Genomic DNA, 17,256 nt, shown 5'->3' on the forward strand with positions numbered 1-17,256 from the left:
TCCTCTGAACACTCCACTCCTGACAACATGTGCTACTACGGCAGCTACTACGGAGGCCTGGGCTATGGCTATGGTGGCCTAGGCTGTGGCTATGGCTGTGGCTATGGTTGTGGCTATGGCTGTGGCTATGGTAGCTATGGTTATGGCTGCTGTCGCCCACTGTGCTGTAGAAGGTACTGGTCCTGTGGCTTCTACTGAGGAGATTCAGCAGCTGCTCACTCCAACTTCCTTCACTTCAGATGCTCTTAAACATCTTTATAAATTCCAATCTTAATTTATATTTATACATGAAACACAACCTGGCCACCCAATTCCTCTTCTTTAACTTAATTGTATGACTACTTCCTGCAAAGCTCTTTATTGTCACTATAATGAACTGTAAAATATGATCTACTTGCATTCATCCCCATATTGTGAATACATATGTATGCTTTAAAATAAAGTGTTTCCTCAAATATACTTTATCTTATTGTTTTACTAAATGTGATACGCATGTGTCTGACTTTATATATTTTTGGGTACAAATGTGTGCTTGTGAACAAATGTTGCATTATGAAAGGGGGAAGGAATAAGAGCAAGATGTTGGAGAGAAGGAAACTTTCTGTTAAATTTCTGGTGGTAGACATTTTTATTATCTTCATATGCTTGCTATTGTGATGTCATAAAAACTTTCAAAGTGCAAATTTTTCATGGAGATCACATCTTTTTGACTGAAACTTAATTTAGGAGAAATAATACAAGTTAGTTCTCTAAATATCTTGCAATCTCCACAGTACCACCTGTAATGAGTGTCACCATACACAATCTCACTGTGTACAGGTTTCCCTTTACTTTATGTGTTCTCTAACACCCATTTTCTTCCTAATATCCATTTTATTTATACATAGGACAGTCTCATTGACTTACAATTTTGGAAATTCACTTTTAGTCATCTGCAGATTTTCTTTAGGGTAATATTTGATGAATCTCTATTTCATATTCAGTTAATTTTTATGCAGTTTATTTGAAGATATTTCATATAAACTCTGGCTTTTAACTTCCTATTCTTTATATAAAATACTATGTATATTGCTCTCTATGTAGAACCCTTTAGATAGATACAACAGACGTTTCTACTTTCATTCTGTTGCTTGAGATTTTGAATTCACATCCTATTATTTATGAGAATGTGCAAAATAATTGTACTAGTAATACTTTTTCTTGTTATTTATTAGAGAATCTCATGCGATGTATTTAAATAAAATCAATATATTTTACCTTTTTTTCTCAGATGCACCCACCATAAGCCATGTCCTTTGTTTGTCCTGAAACTCATAACATGCAATTTATAATGCCTACATTCTCTATAATGATCAGTTATCATCTAAAATATAGTTGACCTACCCAGAGCCAATCCCCTAAAGAAACTACTCTGCACATCTGAATAGCTATCAAGTGCCAATAGCTACTTAGCTTAAAATAAGAATGTGTGCCCACACTTCTGGACACCATGCTGGAAAATTTCTGATATGAGCTTGCACAGGTCTTATATGTGCTGTCACAACCTCTGTGAGTTCATAAGGGCAGCTGGCTGTATTGGGAAAACATTGTTTCCTCTGAATCATCGGTTCTTTCCTGAAGTAGAGCTGAGAATACCATATTCTTAATTCTCTATATTTTGATCAGTTTTGGTTCTCTGTAATAATTACCATCTACTACAATAAGACTAATCTAAGGATATGACAATATTTTTAAGAATTCATCTAAAATGGGTCTATTTAGTAGAATACCAGTAGTAAGATCTATCTTAGGGTCTATTTGCATGTTCTTGTCCAAATTTGGCTCCAGCTTGGTTTACATCAGACTTGTGAATGGAAATTAAATAAGAAATGGGTAGACTACTAAAAAGTGTTCAGGGGCCTATTATAGCTATGCACGTGTATGAACAGTCCAGTCAACATTTTTGCTTACAGAGTTCACAGATACTTAAAAATCAGGCATTTTATCTTCCAGTATTGCCCATACTACAATTCAGTACTTTGAAAGCTACACAATGGGAATGAAGCTTCTAGGTTATGACAAGCTTGAGTTCTCCTTGTTCTGTGACTCAACTAATTCTTTATCAACAGGATCTTGCAGTCTTGTTCCAGAACTACACAATGGTATGGCAAAAGTCTGTAATATTTAGAAGTTTATGGACCGCTGTTCAAGAACAAACAGGAACCTCTTTCTGACAGTGGCTTTGGTCATGGTGTCTCTTCACAGAAATGGAAAGCCTGAGACAGCTAATATCTAAATTTATAAAGAACTCAAGAAGTTAGACAATAACCCAAATAACCCAATCTAAAAATGGAGTACAGAGCTAACAGAATTCTCAACAGAGGAATCTCAAATGGCTGAAAAGCACTCAAAGAAGTGTTCAACATCCTTAGTCATCAGGAAAATACAAATAAAATCACTATGAAATTCAATCTTACACTGGTCAGAATAGCTAAGATCAAAAACTCAAGTAATAGCACATGCTGGCGAGGATGTCAAGCAAGAAGGACACTCCTCCATTGCTGGTCAGAGTGCAATCTTGTATAACCACTTTGGAAATCAATTTGGTGTTTTCTCAGAAAACTGGGGATAGTTCTACCTCAAGACCCAGCTATACCACTTCTGGGTGTATTCCCAAAACATGTCATACTATACCAAAGAAACGCTTGCTCAACTATGGTCTTTTCAAAAGAGCTCAACGAGCTCTTTTCATAAAAGCTGGAAACTGCAAACAATCTAAGATGTTCCTCATTTGAAGAATGGATCAAGAAATGGAATACTAAGCAGCTAGAGGATATTAACTATAAAATACAGGACACCCAAGCTACATCACACAGATCTAAAGAAGCTAAACAAGAAGGAAGGCACAAGCAAAGATGCTTGAATTTTACTTAGAAAGAAAAATAGTCATAGGATGCAGATGGAGTGGGCTAATTAGTATGAGAAGGGATGGGAAGGGGAATGGGGGCATCTCAGGATCAGGTGTTAGGAGAGTCGGGGAAAATGGCTAGAGAGTCATGAGAATGAATGGAAATCTACAGCTGGTGGGGCTGTGGGTTTGGAGACATTTTGAGGACATGACAGAGACCTGGGATGTGAGAGACTCACAAGAATCAATGGGGTTGACCTTAGCTCATAGCACTGGGGATATACAACCTGAAGAGGCCACATCCTGTAGGAAACCCTTTGAATCAATAGGGATATTCATCCACCCACAAAATTTGTGACCTAAAATTTATCATGCCTACAAGAAACAGGAGATGTAACAGAGGCTGAAAAAATGGCTAACCAATAGCCAGCACAATTTGAGATTTATCATATGGGCAAGCATCAATCCCTGAAACTGTTAATGATACTCTGTTAATGATAATATGCTGTTAATGATACAGGAGCCTAGCGTGGCTGTCCTCTGGGAGACTCTACCCAGAAGCTGAATCAGAAAAATTCAAGGACCCACAGCCAAACATTGGATGGAGCTTGGGGACTCTTATGGGAAAAGAAATGAGAGCCCTGAAGGGGGAAGGAACTCCACAGAAAGACCAACAGAGTCAACTAACCTCGACCCTTGGGGGCTCTCAGAGACTTAACTACCAACCAAAGTGCATATATAAACTGGACTTAGGCTCCCCACACATATGAAGCAGAAGTGAAGCTCAGTCTTCATGTAGGTTCCAAAAACCTGGAGAAGGGGCTGTCCCTAAAGCTGTTGCCTGACTGTGGAATCTGTTCCCCTAACTTGGCTGTCTTGTATGGCCTAATTAGGAGAAGCACCTAGCCCTACAGAGACTTGATTTGCCAGAGTTTGGGGTGGTATAGGGGGAGCTCTACTTTTCAGAGGAAAAGAGGAGGGGCTAAAGGGTTAGGAGAGATTGGGAGGAGGACATCAATTGGGATAGACAGTCAGAAAAACAGAGGAAAAGAGAAGTGACTGGTTTATTAGCTAATAATCACAATCAAACCACTGACAGTACTTGTGGGCCCATACAATTTCAGAATGGACACTGCAAAATCAGAAGGAAGTCTTTTCATGGAGTTGTCCAAAATGTGTTTTTACCATAATGTCACCTCATTTATATATAATTGTCATTTTGTAAAATTCCAAACTAAATGCTGAACTACAAATATTTTGTTATACAACATATATTTTGATAAATTGGCAAAAATCTCAAAGTTTAAATTTGTCAGTGATGCTTTTCACCTTCCATAGTAATACTCTATCCATCAGCCACACACTGAGAAACAGTTCATTTGCTTGGCTTGGTCCTTTATAAAGAGTCTGTAAAATTGGTTTTGGTTATATTTTGCTTTTGTTTTTGTTTTTTAGGGGAGTATGCTGGTGATTCCATCCAAGTTTTGTGCATTCTATGTATGCATATACTGAAGCATATTATGGCCATTGTCTATAGAATTTCTGTGATTACATATGTACATGTATTTTGTATGTTTATGTGCATGTGCATATGTATATATGTATGTGTATATATGTATGTATTTCTGTGTAATATATGTGCATGGTATAAGCACACATGTGTTTGAATAAATGAATGGATATGTACACTTGCTGAATGAACACCTTGGGTCATGTTCTTTGCATGATCTACTTATTTTATCTCCATGAGATTGTCTATATCAGGGAACAGTCTGCTAGGAAGACATTAAGTAAGTCACAGTGATCCTCTTCTATTCTAACATATAGTATTGGGATATATAAAGGAAATACAACCAAAATATTACTTGGGTTCTAGTGACTTTTAACTATGTCCACATGCATGTGCAGCAAGTAATCTTGTCCACTGACCTATTTCCCCTGTTGTTATATGAACTCATAAAATTTCATGTTTGTCATTTCTCTGCAAAGCTAACTTGGCCACCATTTTAACAGGTTATAAATACTTGATTTGATTCAACCATACAACCATAATGCCTTTGAAAGTTACACCTACAAGACATTCAAATGGTCTTTCAAAGGGGAATACATGGCATGTAGACTTTATACATATAAATGGTCTTATATTTTCAGTTGATTTCAAAATCAAGGTGTAATAAAACACAGTTCTTAGAAACAAATACAAACACATTAACCTAAGACAACAATTATCCACCAAGGACAAATAACACAATGAATGATTAGCTTATTTTTCACGAGAAAGACTCAATAAACATAATCCTCAAGATAAGATTCATTTAAAGTATCAGAAGTAAAAAGAAGGGAAAAACACTGGACTTTTTTCATTGGGGTAATGAAAACACAGTATATATAAAAAGAAGAAAATGATGTAGTGATTTATATGATCTGAGATAATCATGAGCTGTATTCAGTAAACTACATGAAGAATTTCCCAGAGACCTGAAAATTATGTCAGATCCATTATTTGACCATGAGATCCTGAGATAGAAGCACAGGTATCTCAGCTATGCAGCATTGCCTGTCCAGCAACTCACAACACTCATGATGTATTCTGCAGCACAGGGCAGAGACATGTGACAATACAATGCCTGTGGTTTCTCCAACAACAACCCAAGTGTATAAGAGACCCTTGGCAACACCCAGAATCAAGGAACCCATTGCCTGTCTTCCTCTGAACACTCCACTCCTGACAACATGTGTTACTATGGCAGCTACTATGGTAGCCTAGGCTGTGGCTATGGTGGCCTAGGCTGTGGCTATGGCTGTGGCTATGGCTGTGGCTATGGTGGCTATGGTTATGGCTGCTGCCGCCCCCTGTGCTATAGAAGGTACTGGTCCTGTGGCTTCTACTGAGGAGATTCAGCAGCTGCTAACTCCAACTTTCTTCACTTCAGATGACCTTAAATATACTCATAAATTTCAACCTTAATTTAAACTCTGTGATGAATAAGTGAAACACAGCATGTCCATCCTATTGCTCTTCTCCAACTTTGATTGCACAAATATTTACAACAAAACTCTTCATTGTCATTATGCCTTTTAGAATATGATCTGGTTTTGCCCATTCCATAAATACATTTCAAATAAAGTAATTTGTAGAAAATACTCTTTTCTCATTTTTTCCTAAATGGGAGGTGTATATTTTTGAAGTTATATCAACTTGATTGTAAACATGTGATTTTTAATTTTGTGGACAAATGTAACAATATTAAAGGGAGAAGGAAAGAGAGAAAGTGGGAGAAAGAAGAAAACATTCTATTTAAACATTTTTTATTAGTTGATAATTTTGATATCTTCATATTTCTGCTATTGTGGTATTACTATGAATTTGCAAATGAAGATATTTCATGCTAGATGCCAACTCCAGTGGTTGGTTCTTTCAAATTTTCTCTTTAAGTTAGCCAAGGGGAAAGAATGTTGACCGGGCAAGATTTGGTCTTAAGAGATATTTAGGGTTTCATTTTCTATAATAAAGCATTTTCCTGTCTTAAGTCTCTTACTTTGCAGTGGTGGCTGACCTATCTGAGTGTTTCTGAGGTCAAAGAGTATAGTCTCTGGTGTTTTAGCACCTCATAGTAAAACAGCAGAGGTTTAAGTAAAAGAATTTATTGCTAGTGCTCCTTCTTTTGTTTAGTTAGCCAGAAGCCTGGCTAGTTAAGCTGTTTAACTTTTTGTGAATCAGAGAGGATGAAAAGGAAAAGAATTAAGCTGCTTTGTACAAGCAGATATATACAGGCACATATATATTCATACACACACACTCTGGCCGGTCCAACCACCTGTCACAATCAACTCCATTATCCATGCATGCTTACATAGATACATATACCTACACACATACATATAGTCAAACAGACATATACATTTGGATGGATGGGTGGATGGATGGATGGGTGGATGGATGGGTGGATGGATGGATAGGTGGGTGGATGGATGGATGGATGGATGGATGGATGGATGGATGGATGGGTGGATGGATGGATGGGTGGGTGGGTGGATGGGTGGGTGGGTGGGTGGGTGGATGGATGGATGGGGCAGAGCCCCCCAAGCAAGCCACCCAACAAACAACTTTATTTCTTTTCTTTATTTCTCTTTCATTTCCTTTCTTCTTTATTTCTTTTTATAACTTCTTAGACAAAAAGAAGTTCTTTAGAAGATTACATCAGAGGTAAAATGTTATGTAAAATGGAGTTACAAAAGGATATTGATATTATTTTCAAAGCAGTGTTTCATTCTATATGCTCATTGTAAGTTCAAAGCAATCATTTTTTCATGGCGTTACCTTATCATGCCTGTGACTTTATCCTTGGACCTAAATGTTTTTCCTTGAACAAAAATTTGTCCCTAAGTCAATTTCTCTGTTATTGTAATTATGAAAACTCATCATATCTCTTGTCATTCAGGCTTTACTTACTATTTTGGGGAGTGGACACATTTATTCTTGATTCTAACTTTATTAATCTTCCTAGCAACTAAGATCATCTCTAAAAACTCTTTTCCTGAAATTATTTTAATCAAATCAGAAATCCTATAGAATTATTATCTATTTGTCTATATAAAATCAATACAAAACAGTACATCTTCATAGATCTGCAGAAATCTGCTCAAAAGGGTGGTCAATACCTAGTGATTATTATATATTTAATAATAACAGGAAAAGCATATTAATAGCAGGAATTGTTCTTCAAATATAATCTCCCCAGACTTGTCAAAAAGAGCAAATCCACAATAGATTTACAGTCCATGCAGAACAATCCCAGGAAGATTACTTACTAGATTTTAGCTTCTCCTACATGGCTCTTGACATTTCAAATCCTTTTGTCTGCAAGTTACATTTGGCACAATAACAAAGTTTGCTTTGCACTCTCTACAAAGCCTTTTATAATGAGTGTCACCATACATATTCTCACAGTGTGGTAGTTTCCTTTAATACATGTGTTCTCTAATACCCATTTTTCTCCTAATATTCATTTTGTTAATTACTATATGGAATAATATCATTGTGACTTTTTTAACTTTGGTTATCTGAAGATTATACTTAGGAAAACTTATGAGAATTCTTTATCTTAGCATCAATCATCTTTCTTCATTCTGTTTATTTGTAGATATTTCACATGAATTTTGAGGTTGGGCTTCCACTTCTTTGTAAAAAAAAAAGTCTGCTATAAAGAACCTGACAGATGGGTGCAATCAGACTTTTCTACTTTCTTTCTGATTCTTGAGCTTTAGAAATACCATCCAATCATTTATCGGAATTAGCAAAGCATCTTTTAATTGTGCATTCTTTTTTATTAGTTCTTAGAAAATTCCATACAATATATTTGAATAAATTTCATAGTTTTCCCCCTTCTTTTGTATGACTCAAACATTTTATGTCCAACATGCTTTATGTGCTGTTTATTTTTCTTTAATCTCATCTGACGAATTAAGATACCTATATTTTCTGCAATGGGTAGCTATCACCTGAAGTCGAGCTGTCCTACCTAAGGCTATACCCCAAAAGATACTGACTCTCCACATCTTAACAGCTTTCAAGTGCCAGTAGTTTCCCATCTAAAATTAGGAATGTGGGCTTATCTATTGACATCATGTTAAATTTTTATGGCTTGAGCTTGCACAGGTCTTATACATTCTTTCACAATCTCTGTGATTTCATAAGAGCAGCTCCCTGCCATGTACAGAAAACTACTTCCTTTTAGTCATCTGTTGTTTTCCTCAAATAGAGCTAACACAACAAGTCTTATTCTATGCATCTTTGTCATTTTGTAATTAGCATACCACTGGTCAAAGTCAAGAGGTTCTCCAATCCAAAGATAAACTATTTCTCTTCTATTTATCATAGTAGCCATAGTAGGATCTCTCTTAAGGTCTATGTGCAGGATCTTATTCAAATTATGACTCCAGGTTGGGTCACTTGTGTCGGGTGAGCTTAAATTCCGTCAGAAAGTGGTAGAACATTGCCAAATTCTTCGTGTTACTATTCCAGCTATGCATGTGTATTTATGATCTGGTCATCTATTTACCTCACAGAGTTCGCAGGTAGTTGAAAATAATCATGTATTTTATCTTCCATTAACGTGCATACTGCCATTCAGCATGATGAAAGTCATACTACAGAGGTGAAGCTGTGAGGTCAGGACAAGCTTGAGTTTTCCATATCCTGTAGCTCAACTAAGTCTTTGTCGACAGGGTTTTGTGGTCAGATTCTGCAAGTAAACAATTGCATTGGCAGTGGCCTATAATATTTGTAGGTCTATGGGACCCCACTGGTCAAGAATTCCTAAAGAGGTAACCTATCCCTGAAACACGACTTTTATGTGTTAGCCTGTGGTGTCTTCTATGGGTATTATTGGTCCAATAGAGGGTAACTCTATTTTGTATATACAAAATTCAATTGACCAATGCATCTATTTTCAATAGATGGTATATTATGGTATTTGTTAACTCACAGAAATCAAGATAGTAGTAATAGGCCGTGTGCATATTACAGAAATATAATATATAATATATATGGAAGCTTCTACAATGGCAAGCAGATTTTCATGCAACGTTCTTCTAAGGGCCTTAGTGTTAATTATACCTCATTTCCTGCATTTCCATCCAATAACCTACTTAATCCTTCCTGTTCCATTATAACTTTTACCCTTTGAAATCACTGCATTCCACCTCAACTCCTCCAAGAGCAGTCCACTCAGGCACACATAATAATATGTTAAAATCTACAAAGCCACAGTAGTAAACAGCATGATACCTAACAATAAAAATAGATGCATTGGTCAATGAATTCTGAAGAAATATATTAACTACCTACCTGCCACGAGAATGAACTTTAGAAAAATAACTAAGGACTTAAGAGCAACAACTTATAAATGTGACTTCCTGAAACTCAATATCTCTGTACAGCAAAGAACACCATCATTCAAATAAAGTGGGCTATGAAGTACATGGTAAAGCTTTAACATCTATAGATCAAAGAGAGCGATAGTATCTAGAGCACACAAAGAACTCAGAAACCTAAGACCAAGCAAACAAACTACCTAAATATTAAATAGAATATAGAACAGGATTCTCCCAAAGATGGAAATATAAATGATAGAGAAACACATTGAAATTGTGCAGTATGACTGGGTATCTTCAAAATTTATGAATTAAATGCCTTCAAAACTTCTTACTTTAGTCATAATGGATAAAATGAAAAATACAATTGACTATAATGATGCTTTTGACTTGCAGAAGGGGAAATATTTATTTATAGTTTGTTGGATTATAAACTAGTATACCACTGCAGAAATTGGTGACAAGATTCCTGTAGGGAAACTCCTGTAATTAAGGTCTCCATCTACCATATCTGTATAGCTCCTCTGAGTTTAGTGCAAAATGAAGAGAGGAATCTCTTTATCAGCAGGGCTTCCCATTCTCTAACCTTGAATAGAGGCCCAACCCCCAACACCTTCCCCCTGGAAATGCTTGGACAGTTGAATAACCTATAAAATTCAACCTCTTTTCCTCATAAGAACTCTTTGTAGCTGGGATTCCTAGAACTCTCCACACAAATGAGGCATGCACCGTACTTTGCACTCCAGCCAATGATTTCTACATGCACCTTGAAAACTCCTTCACACTCTCCAAATATATAGTTTAAATATAGCCCTGGTTTGCCCCAAATAAAGGTATGCACACAAGCTAAGATCCTGTTAGAGAGTTCTTTCATGAAAATCCTCAGAGAAGTCCATAGCTGTGAATTAGTTAATCCACTTCAGCTCCAGGCAGGTTACATGGGCTGTACTTGCCCAACAGCTCTGGATTCAAGAATGAAAGACATACACCAGCTAATTTTGATATGCTTTGAATAGCTCGATGACTGGGCGCTTTTACATTTCCCCATAGCTAGCAAACACTCCCCCCCCCCAGTATTTCTGAGTTAACATCTTTTAAAATCTATCTTTCATCTCTGCTATCTCAGACAATTCTTATATGCTGGTGAGCCTTTACGTTTCATACTTCTGCTTTCCCATCATCATGATAATTCTCTCTCCCCCCTCTTCCCGCTCTCCTTCTCTCCATTTCCCTCTCCCCCATTACCCTCCCTCCTCTCCACCTCCCTCTCCCTTGCCTGAGCAATCTAAAAGTCCCGCCTCCATCTCCCTGCCCAGCCATTGATTATATGGCAATTCTTCATTACCAATCGAAGCCAAATGGGGCAGAGACCCTCGAGTCCAGAAGCATGGATTTTGGGGATCTAAATTAAGACATAGCAGTAGAACCAATTTCCAACAGAAGACTACTAGCTCCTGCACTCATTCCCAGGCTGACTGGGATCCTGCAAACCCCACCAATTCGTTATTCCTCTTCATCCTTCCAGCCTGGTGTACAAAGAGGAAGAAAATGGAGAACAAAGAACACAGCTGATCTCCAACACACATACCACAGCTGACAGGCATACCACAGATTTCTGAAGAAGAATTAGAAAAAAAGATATGGTCAGCTATGCCATGCAGATAGCCTTGATGTGCAGCTACAGATAAATGTATATCAAAGTCATGTTCCATTTACACAATTGAACATAATTTATAAGAAAAGTGAAATTGTGTAAATTGCAGCTGAATGGATGGAGCTGGGTCAGTGAGTTAATTGACCTAAAAATCAAATGTCACAGATTATGTGGATGTGAACTTGAAATCTTCAAATCTGTATTCCCTTTAGAATACCATATATAATGTAGAAGTTTATGGATTGACATATATGTTTGTCTCTCTTAAGGATGTCTTAAATTGTGTTTTATTAGATTAATTTATTTCTGTTTTATGTATATGTTAGCTGTATCTTCATGTACATCAGAAGAGGGTATCAGATCCTATTACAGCTGGTGGTAAGCCCGACCATATAGTTTCTGGGACTTGAAGTCAAGACTTCTGGAAGAGCAGCCAACGCTCTTATCCACAGATCCATCTCCCTAGGCCCTGTTTTTCTTTCCTATATGACTTTAGTGGGACTCTCATGTAAACATTTGTGATTGCTATATATGCATATCCTAGGAATTTTCCATGGAATTTGTGTATGTGTATAAAATAAAATATATGTGAATATATATGTCAGTATGTGTATATGTATGTATGAATGCATGTATTTAGTGTTATATATGTGTGTAGAATAAACACAAATGTATTATAGTAGATGATAGATGTGTGTAGAAGCCAAATAGATATATTGTGCCTTGTTCTTTGCTCTATGAACTAATTTTGTTAAAATGAAATGGCTCTTTCGTGAAACATGAAGCTAGATTGACAATTAGTAATTATTGCAACCCTCTAGTATCTAACACAAATCACAGTGCAGTGTAGGAATTTGAATACACACAGATTTTAAAATGGATTCTTGAGATCCATTTTTAACCAATTTTAACTAATTCTCATGCTTGCATAGCAAGCAGTCATCTGCCTGGCTATTAGTTAAACTCAAAAAGTTTTATATCCATGATTTTTCTGCAGAGCTAGCTTGACCATGATTTAAAGTGAAGTGCATCAATACTTACACTGGTTCACTCACTCAACCATAATGTCCATCACAGTTTCACATATAAGAACTTCAGATGGGTTTTAAAAGGGATTATAACACATATAGCTGGTGAACACAAATTGTCTTATATTTTCTACTGATTATTATGAGACCAACTGCACACAATAAACAAATAACATAACTAAAAATTAAGTTATTGATTATGAGAAAGACTCAAAAAGCATAAACCTCAAGATAAGATTCACTCAAAATAAAAAAATGAAGGAAAAAACTGACCTTTCATTGGTAACATATGTAAAAAGAAGATAACTATGCAATGATTAATGCCTGGCACTCTGTAAACTGTATGAAGAATGACCTACAGATCTGAAAATGCTATCAGATCCTTTTTGACCATGAGATCCTGAAGTAGGAGCACAAGAATCTCAGCTATGCAGCATTGTGTGCCCAGTAAATCACAATGCTCATGAAGTATTCTGTAGTACAGTGCAGAGACATGTGACCCTATGATGCCTGTGGTTTCCCTGAACAACAACCCAGGTGTATAAAAGGCCCTTGGCAGATGGTGACACCCAGACTCAAGGAAATTACTTCTTGTCTTCCTCGGAACATTCCACTCCTGACACCATGTGCTACTACGGCAGCTACTACGGAGGCCTGGGCTATGGCTATGGTGGCCTAGGCTGTGGCTATGGCTGTGGCTATGGCTGTGGCTATGGTGGCTATGGCTGTGGCTATGGTGGCTATGGTTATGGATGCTGCCGCCCACTGTGCTGTAGAAGGTACTGGTCCTGTGGCTTCTACTGAGGCGATTCAGCAGCTGCTCACTTCAACATTCTTCACTTTAGATGTTCTTAAATATCTTCATAAATTCCAATCTTAATTTATATTATCTGAAGAATAATACATAAAACACAACATGCCTACCCAATTCCCCTTCTTTAATTTGATTGCATGATAGTTACAGCAAAGCTCTTTACTGACAGCAGAATGCCTTGTAAAATGTGATCTACTCATGTACTTATATGCATATGCTTTAAAATAAACTATTTCCTTGAAAATACTTTGCTTTTATTGTTTTACTAAACATGAGTTGTATGTTTGTGAATTTATATCTGGTAGTAAATGTGTGATTGTTTGTGAACAAATGTGAATATTAAATGGAGAAGGAAAGAGAGAAAGATGGGGCAGAGAACTTGCACTTTAAACATTCTATCGGTAGACAGTTTTAGTATCTTTATATTTCTGTTATTATGATGTCATTATGAATTTGGGAGTACAGGTATTTCTCTGAGAGCAAATCCTTTTGCCTACAACTTAAATGTTAAAAACTAACATAAGTTAGTTCTCTAAATCTCCACAGTATCCTCTACCATGAGCATCACCATATACAATCTCACTGTGTACAGACTTTACTTCACATGATCTCTAACACACGTTTTCTTTCTAGTATTCAGTTTATTAATAACTGTATGGGACCATATCATTGTGACTTTGAATTAAAATTTTGAAAATTCACCATTGGTCATCTGGGTTCTTTTTTTTTAGGAAACTTAATATGATGACTCTCTACTCATTCTAATACCAATTACTTTTCTTCACGCTGTTTATCTGTGACTATTTCACATGAATTTTGGTTTTTGAGTCATTATTCTTTGTATAGAATAGTCTGTTTGTCCTACTATCCAGAACCTTTTACATGAGTACAATCAGGTGTTTTCTATATTCTTTCAGTTGCTCAAGCCTTTGAATCCACATCAATGTTATCAGAGAATAAACAAAATGCCTTTTACACTATTTTTTCTTAGAGAATGTCATGAAACATTTTTGAATAAAACTCATGTTTTCCCTTCTCTTCTCAGACTTACCCATTATATCCAAACTTTATATCCTCTTCTTGTTCCCCTTAAACACACCAGGTCCAATTTATGATCCTTATATTTTCTAGGATGCGTAGAGGTCAATTGAAGTATAGTTGGCCTATCTAGGACCACACTGCTAAAGTAGCTGTCTCTCAATATTCTAATAGATACCAAATGACTACTGCTCCTTCACTACAAGTAGGAATGCATGACCACTGCCCATACCATGTTGGAATTTTTCTGACTTGAACTTGAATAGGGGTTTTTGTGTGCTGTCACATCCTGTGTGACTTCTCAAACAAAACCACCTATTGTGTTGGGAAAACACTGTTTCCTTGTAGTTACCAGTTGTTTCCTCCAGTAGCATATCTCATTCTTATTCTGTGTCCTCTATCATTTGGAACTCTGTGATAATCACCATCTATAACAATATTCTTAGGAGTATTTTCTAAAACTGGGTCTATTTATCAGAATACTACAAGTAGGATTTTCCTTGGGGTCAATTTGCAGGTTCTTGTCCAAATAATGGCTCCTGGTTGACTACATATCTGTCAGGTAAACTTAAATTCAATTAGAAAGGGCAAGGTTACTGCCAAGCTGTTCATGTTTCTATTACAGCTGTATACATGTCCAGTCATTTTTTTCCAGCTCACAGAATTCAGATGTAGTTAAAAAAATGATCATGTAATTTATCTTCCAGCAGTGAGCATACTACCATTCAGTACTGTGAAAGCTTCACAATGGTGGTGAAGCTTCGAGGCCAGGTCCAGCTTGAGTTCCCCATGTTTTGTGACTCAACTATGTTTTCATCAACAAGGTCTCATGGGCAGATTCTCAAGAATAAACAAATAGCATTGGTTGTAGCCTGCAATTTCTTAGAGGTATATGGGCCTACGCTAGTCAAGAATTCCTAAATGGATGTCATATTTCTGTCTCTAGCATTTTTACTTGTCATCCTGCTCTATCCAGTATAGGTGTTGTTGCCCTATTATAGTGTTACTTCATTTGAAATAAATTTGGAATGCAAGTTTCTACAGTGACCAGCAGATTTCCATACAACATTCTTGTAAGGTTCTAGTGTTATTTATGATGCTTTTCTGCATTTCCCCATCCAGACTACTTAAACCTCTTGTTCCATTATAACGTTTAACCATTGATACTACTGCATTCTATCTCAACCCCATGGAGAGCACTTACCATGTACATATATACATTGACCCATTGATATCTTGACCTCTAACGAGATATAGTAATTTAAACTGCATGTGCTGATGTTAAAATAGACACACTGAAAACGGAATCTGAAAGTATAGCACATGACCTTAGTGATACAGAAAAGGATTTCAGTTAAAGGACAACAGTAATTCAAGACTTAAGCCATCAACATATGAATATGATGTCATAAAACTAAAAATCTCTGTACAGTGAAGAACACCATCATTCACATAAAGAATATCATCAAACACCCAAAACTACCTTGAGATTTCTCATTACCTCAGTCAGAATGAAAAGTAAAACATTTGAAATGTAAATAAATAAAACAATGAAAGAAAAGCACAATTGGCTACAAAATGCTGGTGTGGATTTAGAGAAGGGGAAACATTTATTTTCAGTTGTTGGGAGTTCAAATTTGTACAGCCACTGTGAAAACCTATGTGAACATTCCTCAAAGAAAAAAAAATGATCCTAGAAATAGATCTACTGCCTGATCCAGGTTTATCAAGATTGACAATTTACACAAACGTCTCTAATCTTGTTATCAGTCACTGTCAATGATCTATTCAATGTTTCCAGAAAACAGACTGCTTTGACGTCCATCTACAGATAAGTGTATAATAAATCTATGCTGTTTTATGCAATGAAACATAATGTAACTTTTAGGGTGGATGAAATTTTTAAAATTGCAGCAGAAAGAATGGAGACAAAGAATGAGCTAAATGAAACCTAAAAGTGAAATGCCACATAATTTTTGGATGTTAGATTTGAATTCTCAAATATGCATCCTGCTTGCAATACCTCATGCAATGCTATAGTAGTTTTGTAGATTTAACTTTAAGAACTGTCCTTTTTCTTTAATTTTTTTATGTATGATTTCAGAGATGGGCCCTTTCTTCATGTGTGTGTGGTGTGTGTGTGTGTGTGTGTGTGTGTGTGTGTGTGTGTCTGTGTGTGTCTGTGTGTGTCTGTGAATTTTGTGTCATGTATGTGTATGGTGTAAGTACAGATGTGTTTGTGTAGATGAATGGATGTGTGTAGTTGCCACATGAAAACACTGTTTTGTTCTCTGCTCTGTCTAACAACTTTATTCCCATGAAATTGTCTCTGTACCTGTGTAGCCCTTAGGTATTGAATATGAATACACCCAATGTTTTATATGGGTTGTGGGGATTTAGCTGAGCCTTTATGCTTGCGCAGCAAGTACTAATCCACTCAAGCTGTTGGATAAACTCATAAAGTTACATGGCTATGATTTCTCTGTGAAGCTTTCATGACCATGATTTAAAAAAAGTTTATAAATATTTACCTTGGTTCACCCATGATGCCTTTTACAGTTTCACCTACAAGACCTTCACATGTGCTCCCAAAAGATAGCATGTAACAAATTCTGTATGTGTATGTAAAATGTTATTTTCTGCTGATTTTAAAGCAATGTATAATCAAAAATGCTTAAGAAAAAAAGCCAAATATATCAATATAAGATATGAAATGCCCACCAAGTTAACAAATAACTTAACCAATTGTTCTTGAGGAAGGCTCAAGAAACTTACGCTTCAATGTAAAATTTCATTCTGAAATAACAAGACAAAATGGAGGAAAAAAATCAATCTTCTTCTCTCTCTAGTACAATTAAATTTTTAAAAAAATGTAAAATGGAGAAAACTGTGGTGACATATATCATCTGACAGAATCACATTTTGTATTCACTAATCTACTATAAAGAATGGTGTGAAG

General features: G+C 36.3%; 2 protein-coding genes across 3 annotated transcripts; both read left to right on the top strand.

The window, feature by feature from the left end:
- On the top strand, positions 1–5,779 carry LOC148002506 (keratin-associated protein 20-2-like). Of its 2 annotated transcripts, none has more exons than XM_087577421.1 (2): positions 1–130; positions 5,676–5,779. In XM_087577421.1, the coding sequence occupies exons 1-2, from the start codon at positions 28–30 to the stop codon at positions 5,777–5,779; spliced, it is 207 nt and encodes a 68-aa protein (XP_087433547.1). In that variant the 5' UTR covers positions 1–27. The 2 variants fall into 2 exon arrangements, with proteins under 2 accessions (XP_087433547.1, XP_087433549.1); XM_087577423.1 differs by having other exon boundaries at positions 1–82; positions 5,655–5,779.
- Positions 5,780–13,039: 7,260 nt separating this feature from the next.
- On the top strand, positions 13,040–13,471 carry LOC102551679 (keratin-associated protein 20-2-like). The gene has a single exon (XM_087577424.1). It carries the CDS (start codon positions 13,070–13,072, stop codon positions 13,247–13,249), a length of 180 nt encoding a protein of 59 aa, XP_087433550.1. The 5' UTR covers positions 13,040–13,069; the 3' UTR covers positions 13,250–13,471.
- Positions 13,472–17,256: the final 3,785 nt, after the last annotated feature.

The sequence above is a fragment of the Rattus norvegicus genome, chromosome 11 (assembly GCF_021556685.1).
Source record: "Rattus norvegicus strain SHRSP/BbbUtx chromosome 11, alternate assembly SHRSP_T2T, whole genome shotgun sequence".
NCBI lineage: Eukaryota > Metazoa > Chordata > Mammalia > Rodentia > Muridae > Rattus > Rattus norvegicus.

Coding starts and splice junctions, on each gene's coding strand:
- LOC148002506 (XM_087577421.1), top strand. CDS start 28: ATGTGCTACTACGGCAGCTACTACGGAGGCCTGGGCTATGGCTATGGT. Junction 131..5,675: donor TGGCTATGGCTGTGGCTATG/GTAGCTATGGTT, acceptor ATGGTGGCCTAG/GCTGTGGCTATGGCTGTGGC.
- LOC102551679 (XM_087577424.1), top strand. CDS start 13,070: ATGTGCTACTACGGCAGCTACTACGGAGGCCTGGGCTATGGCTATGGT.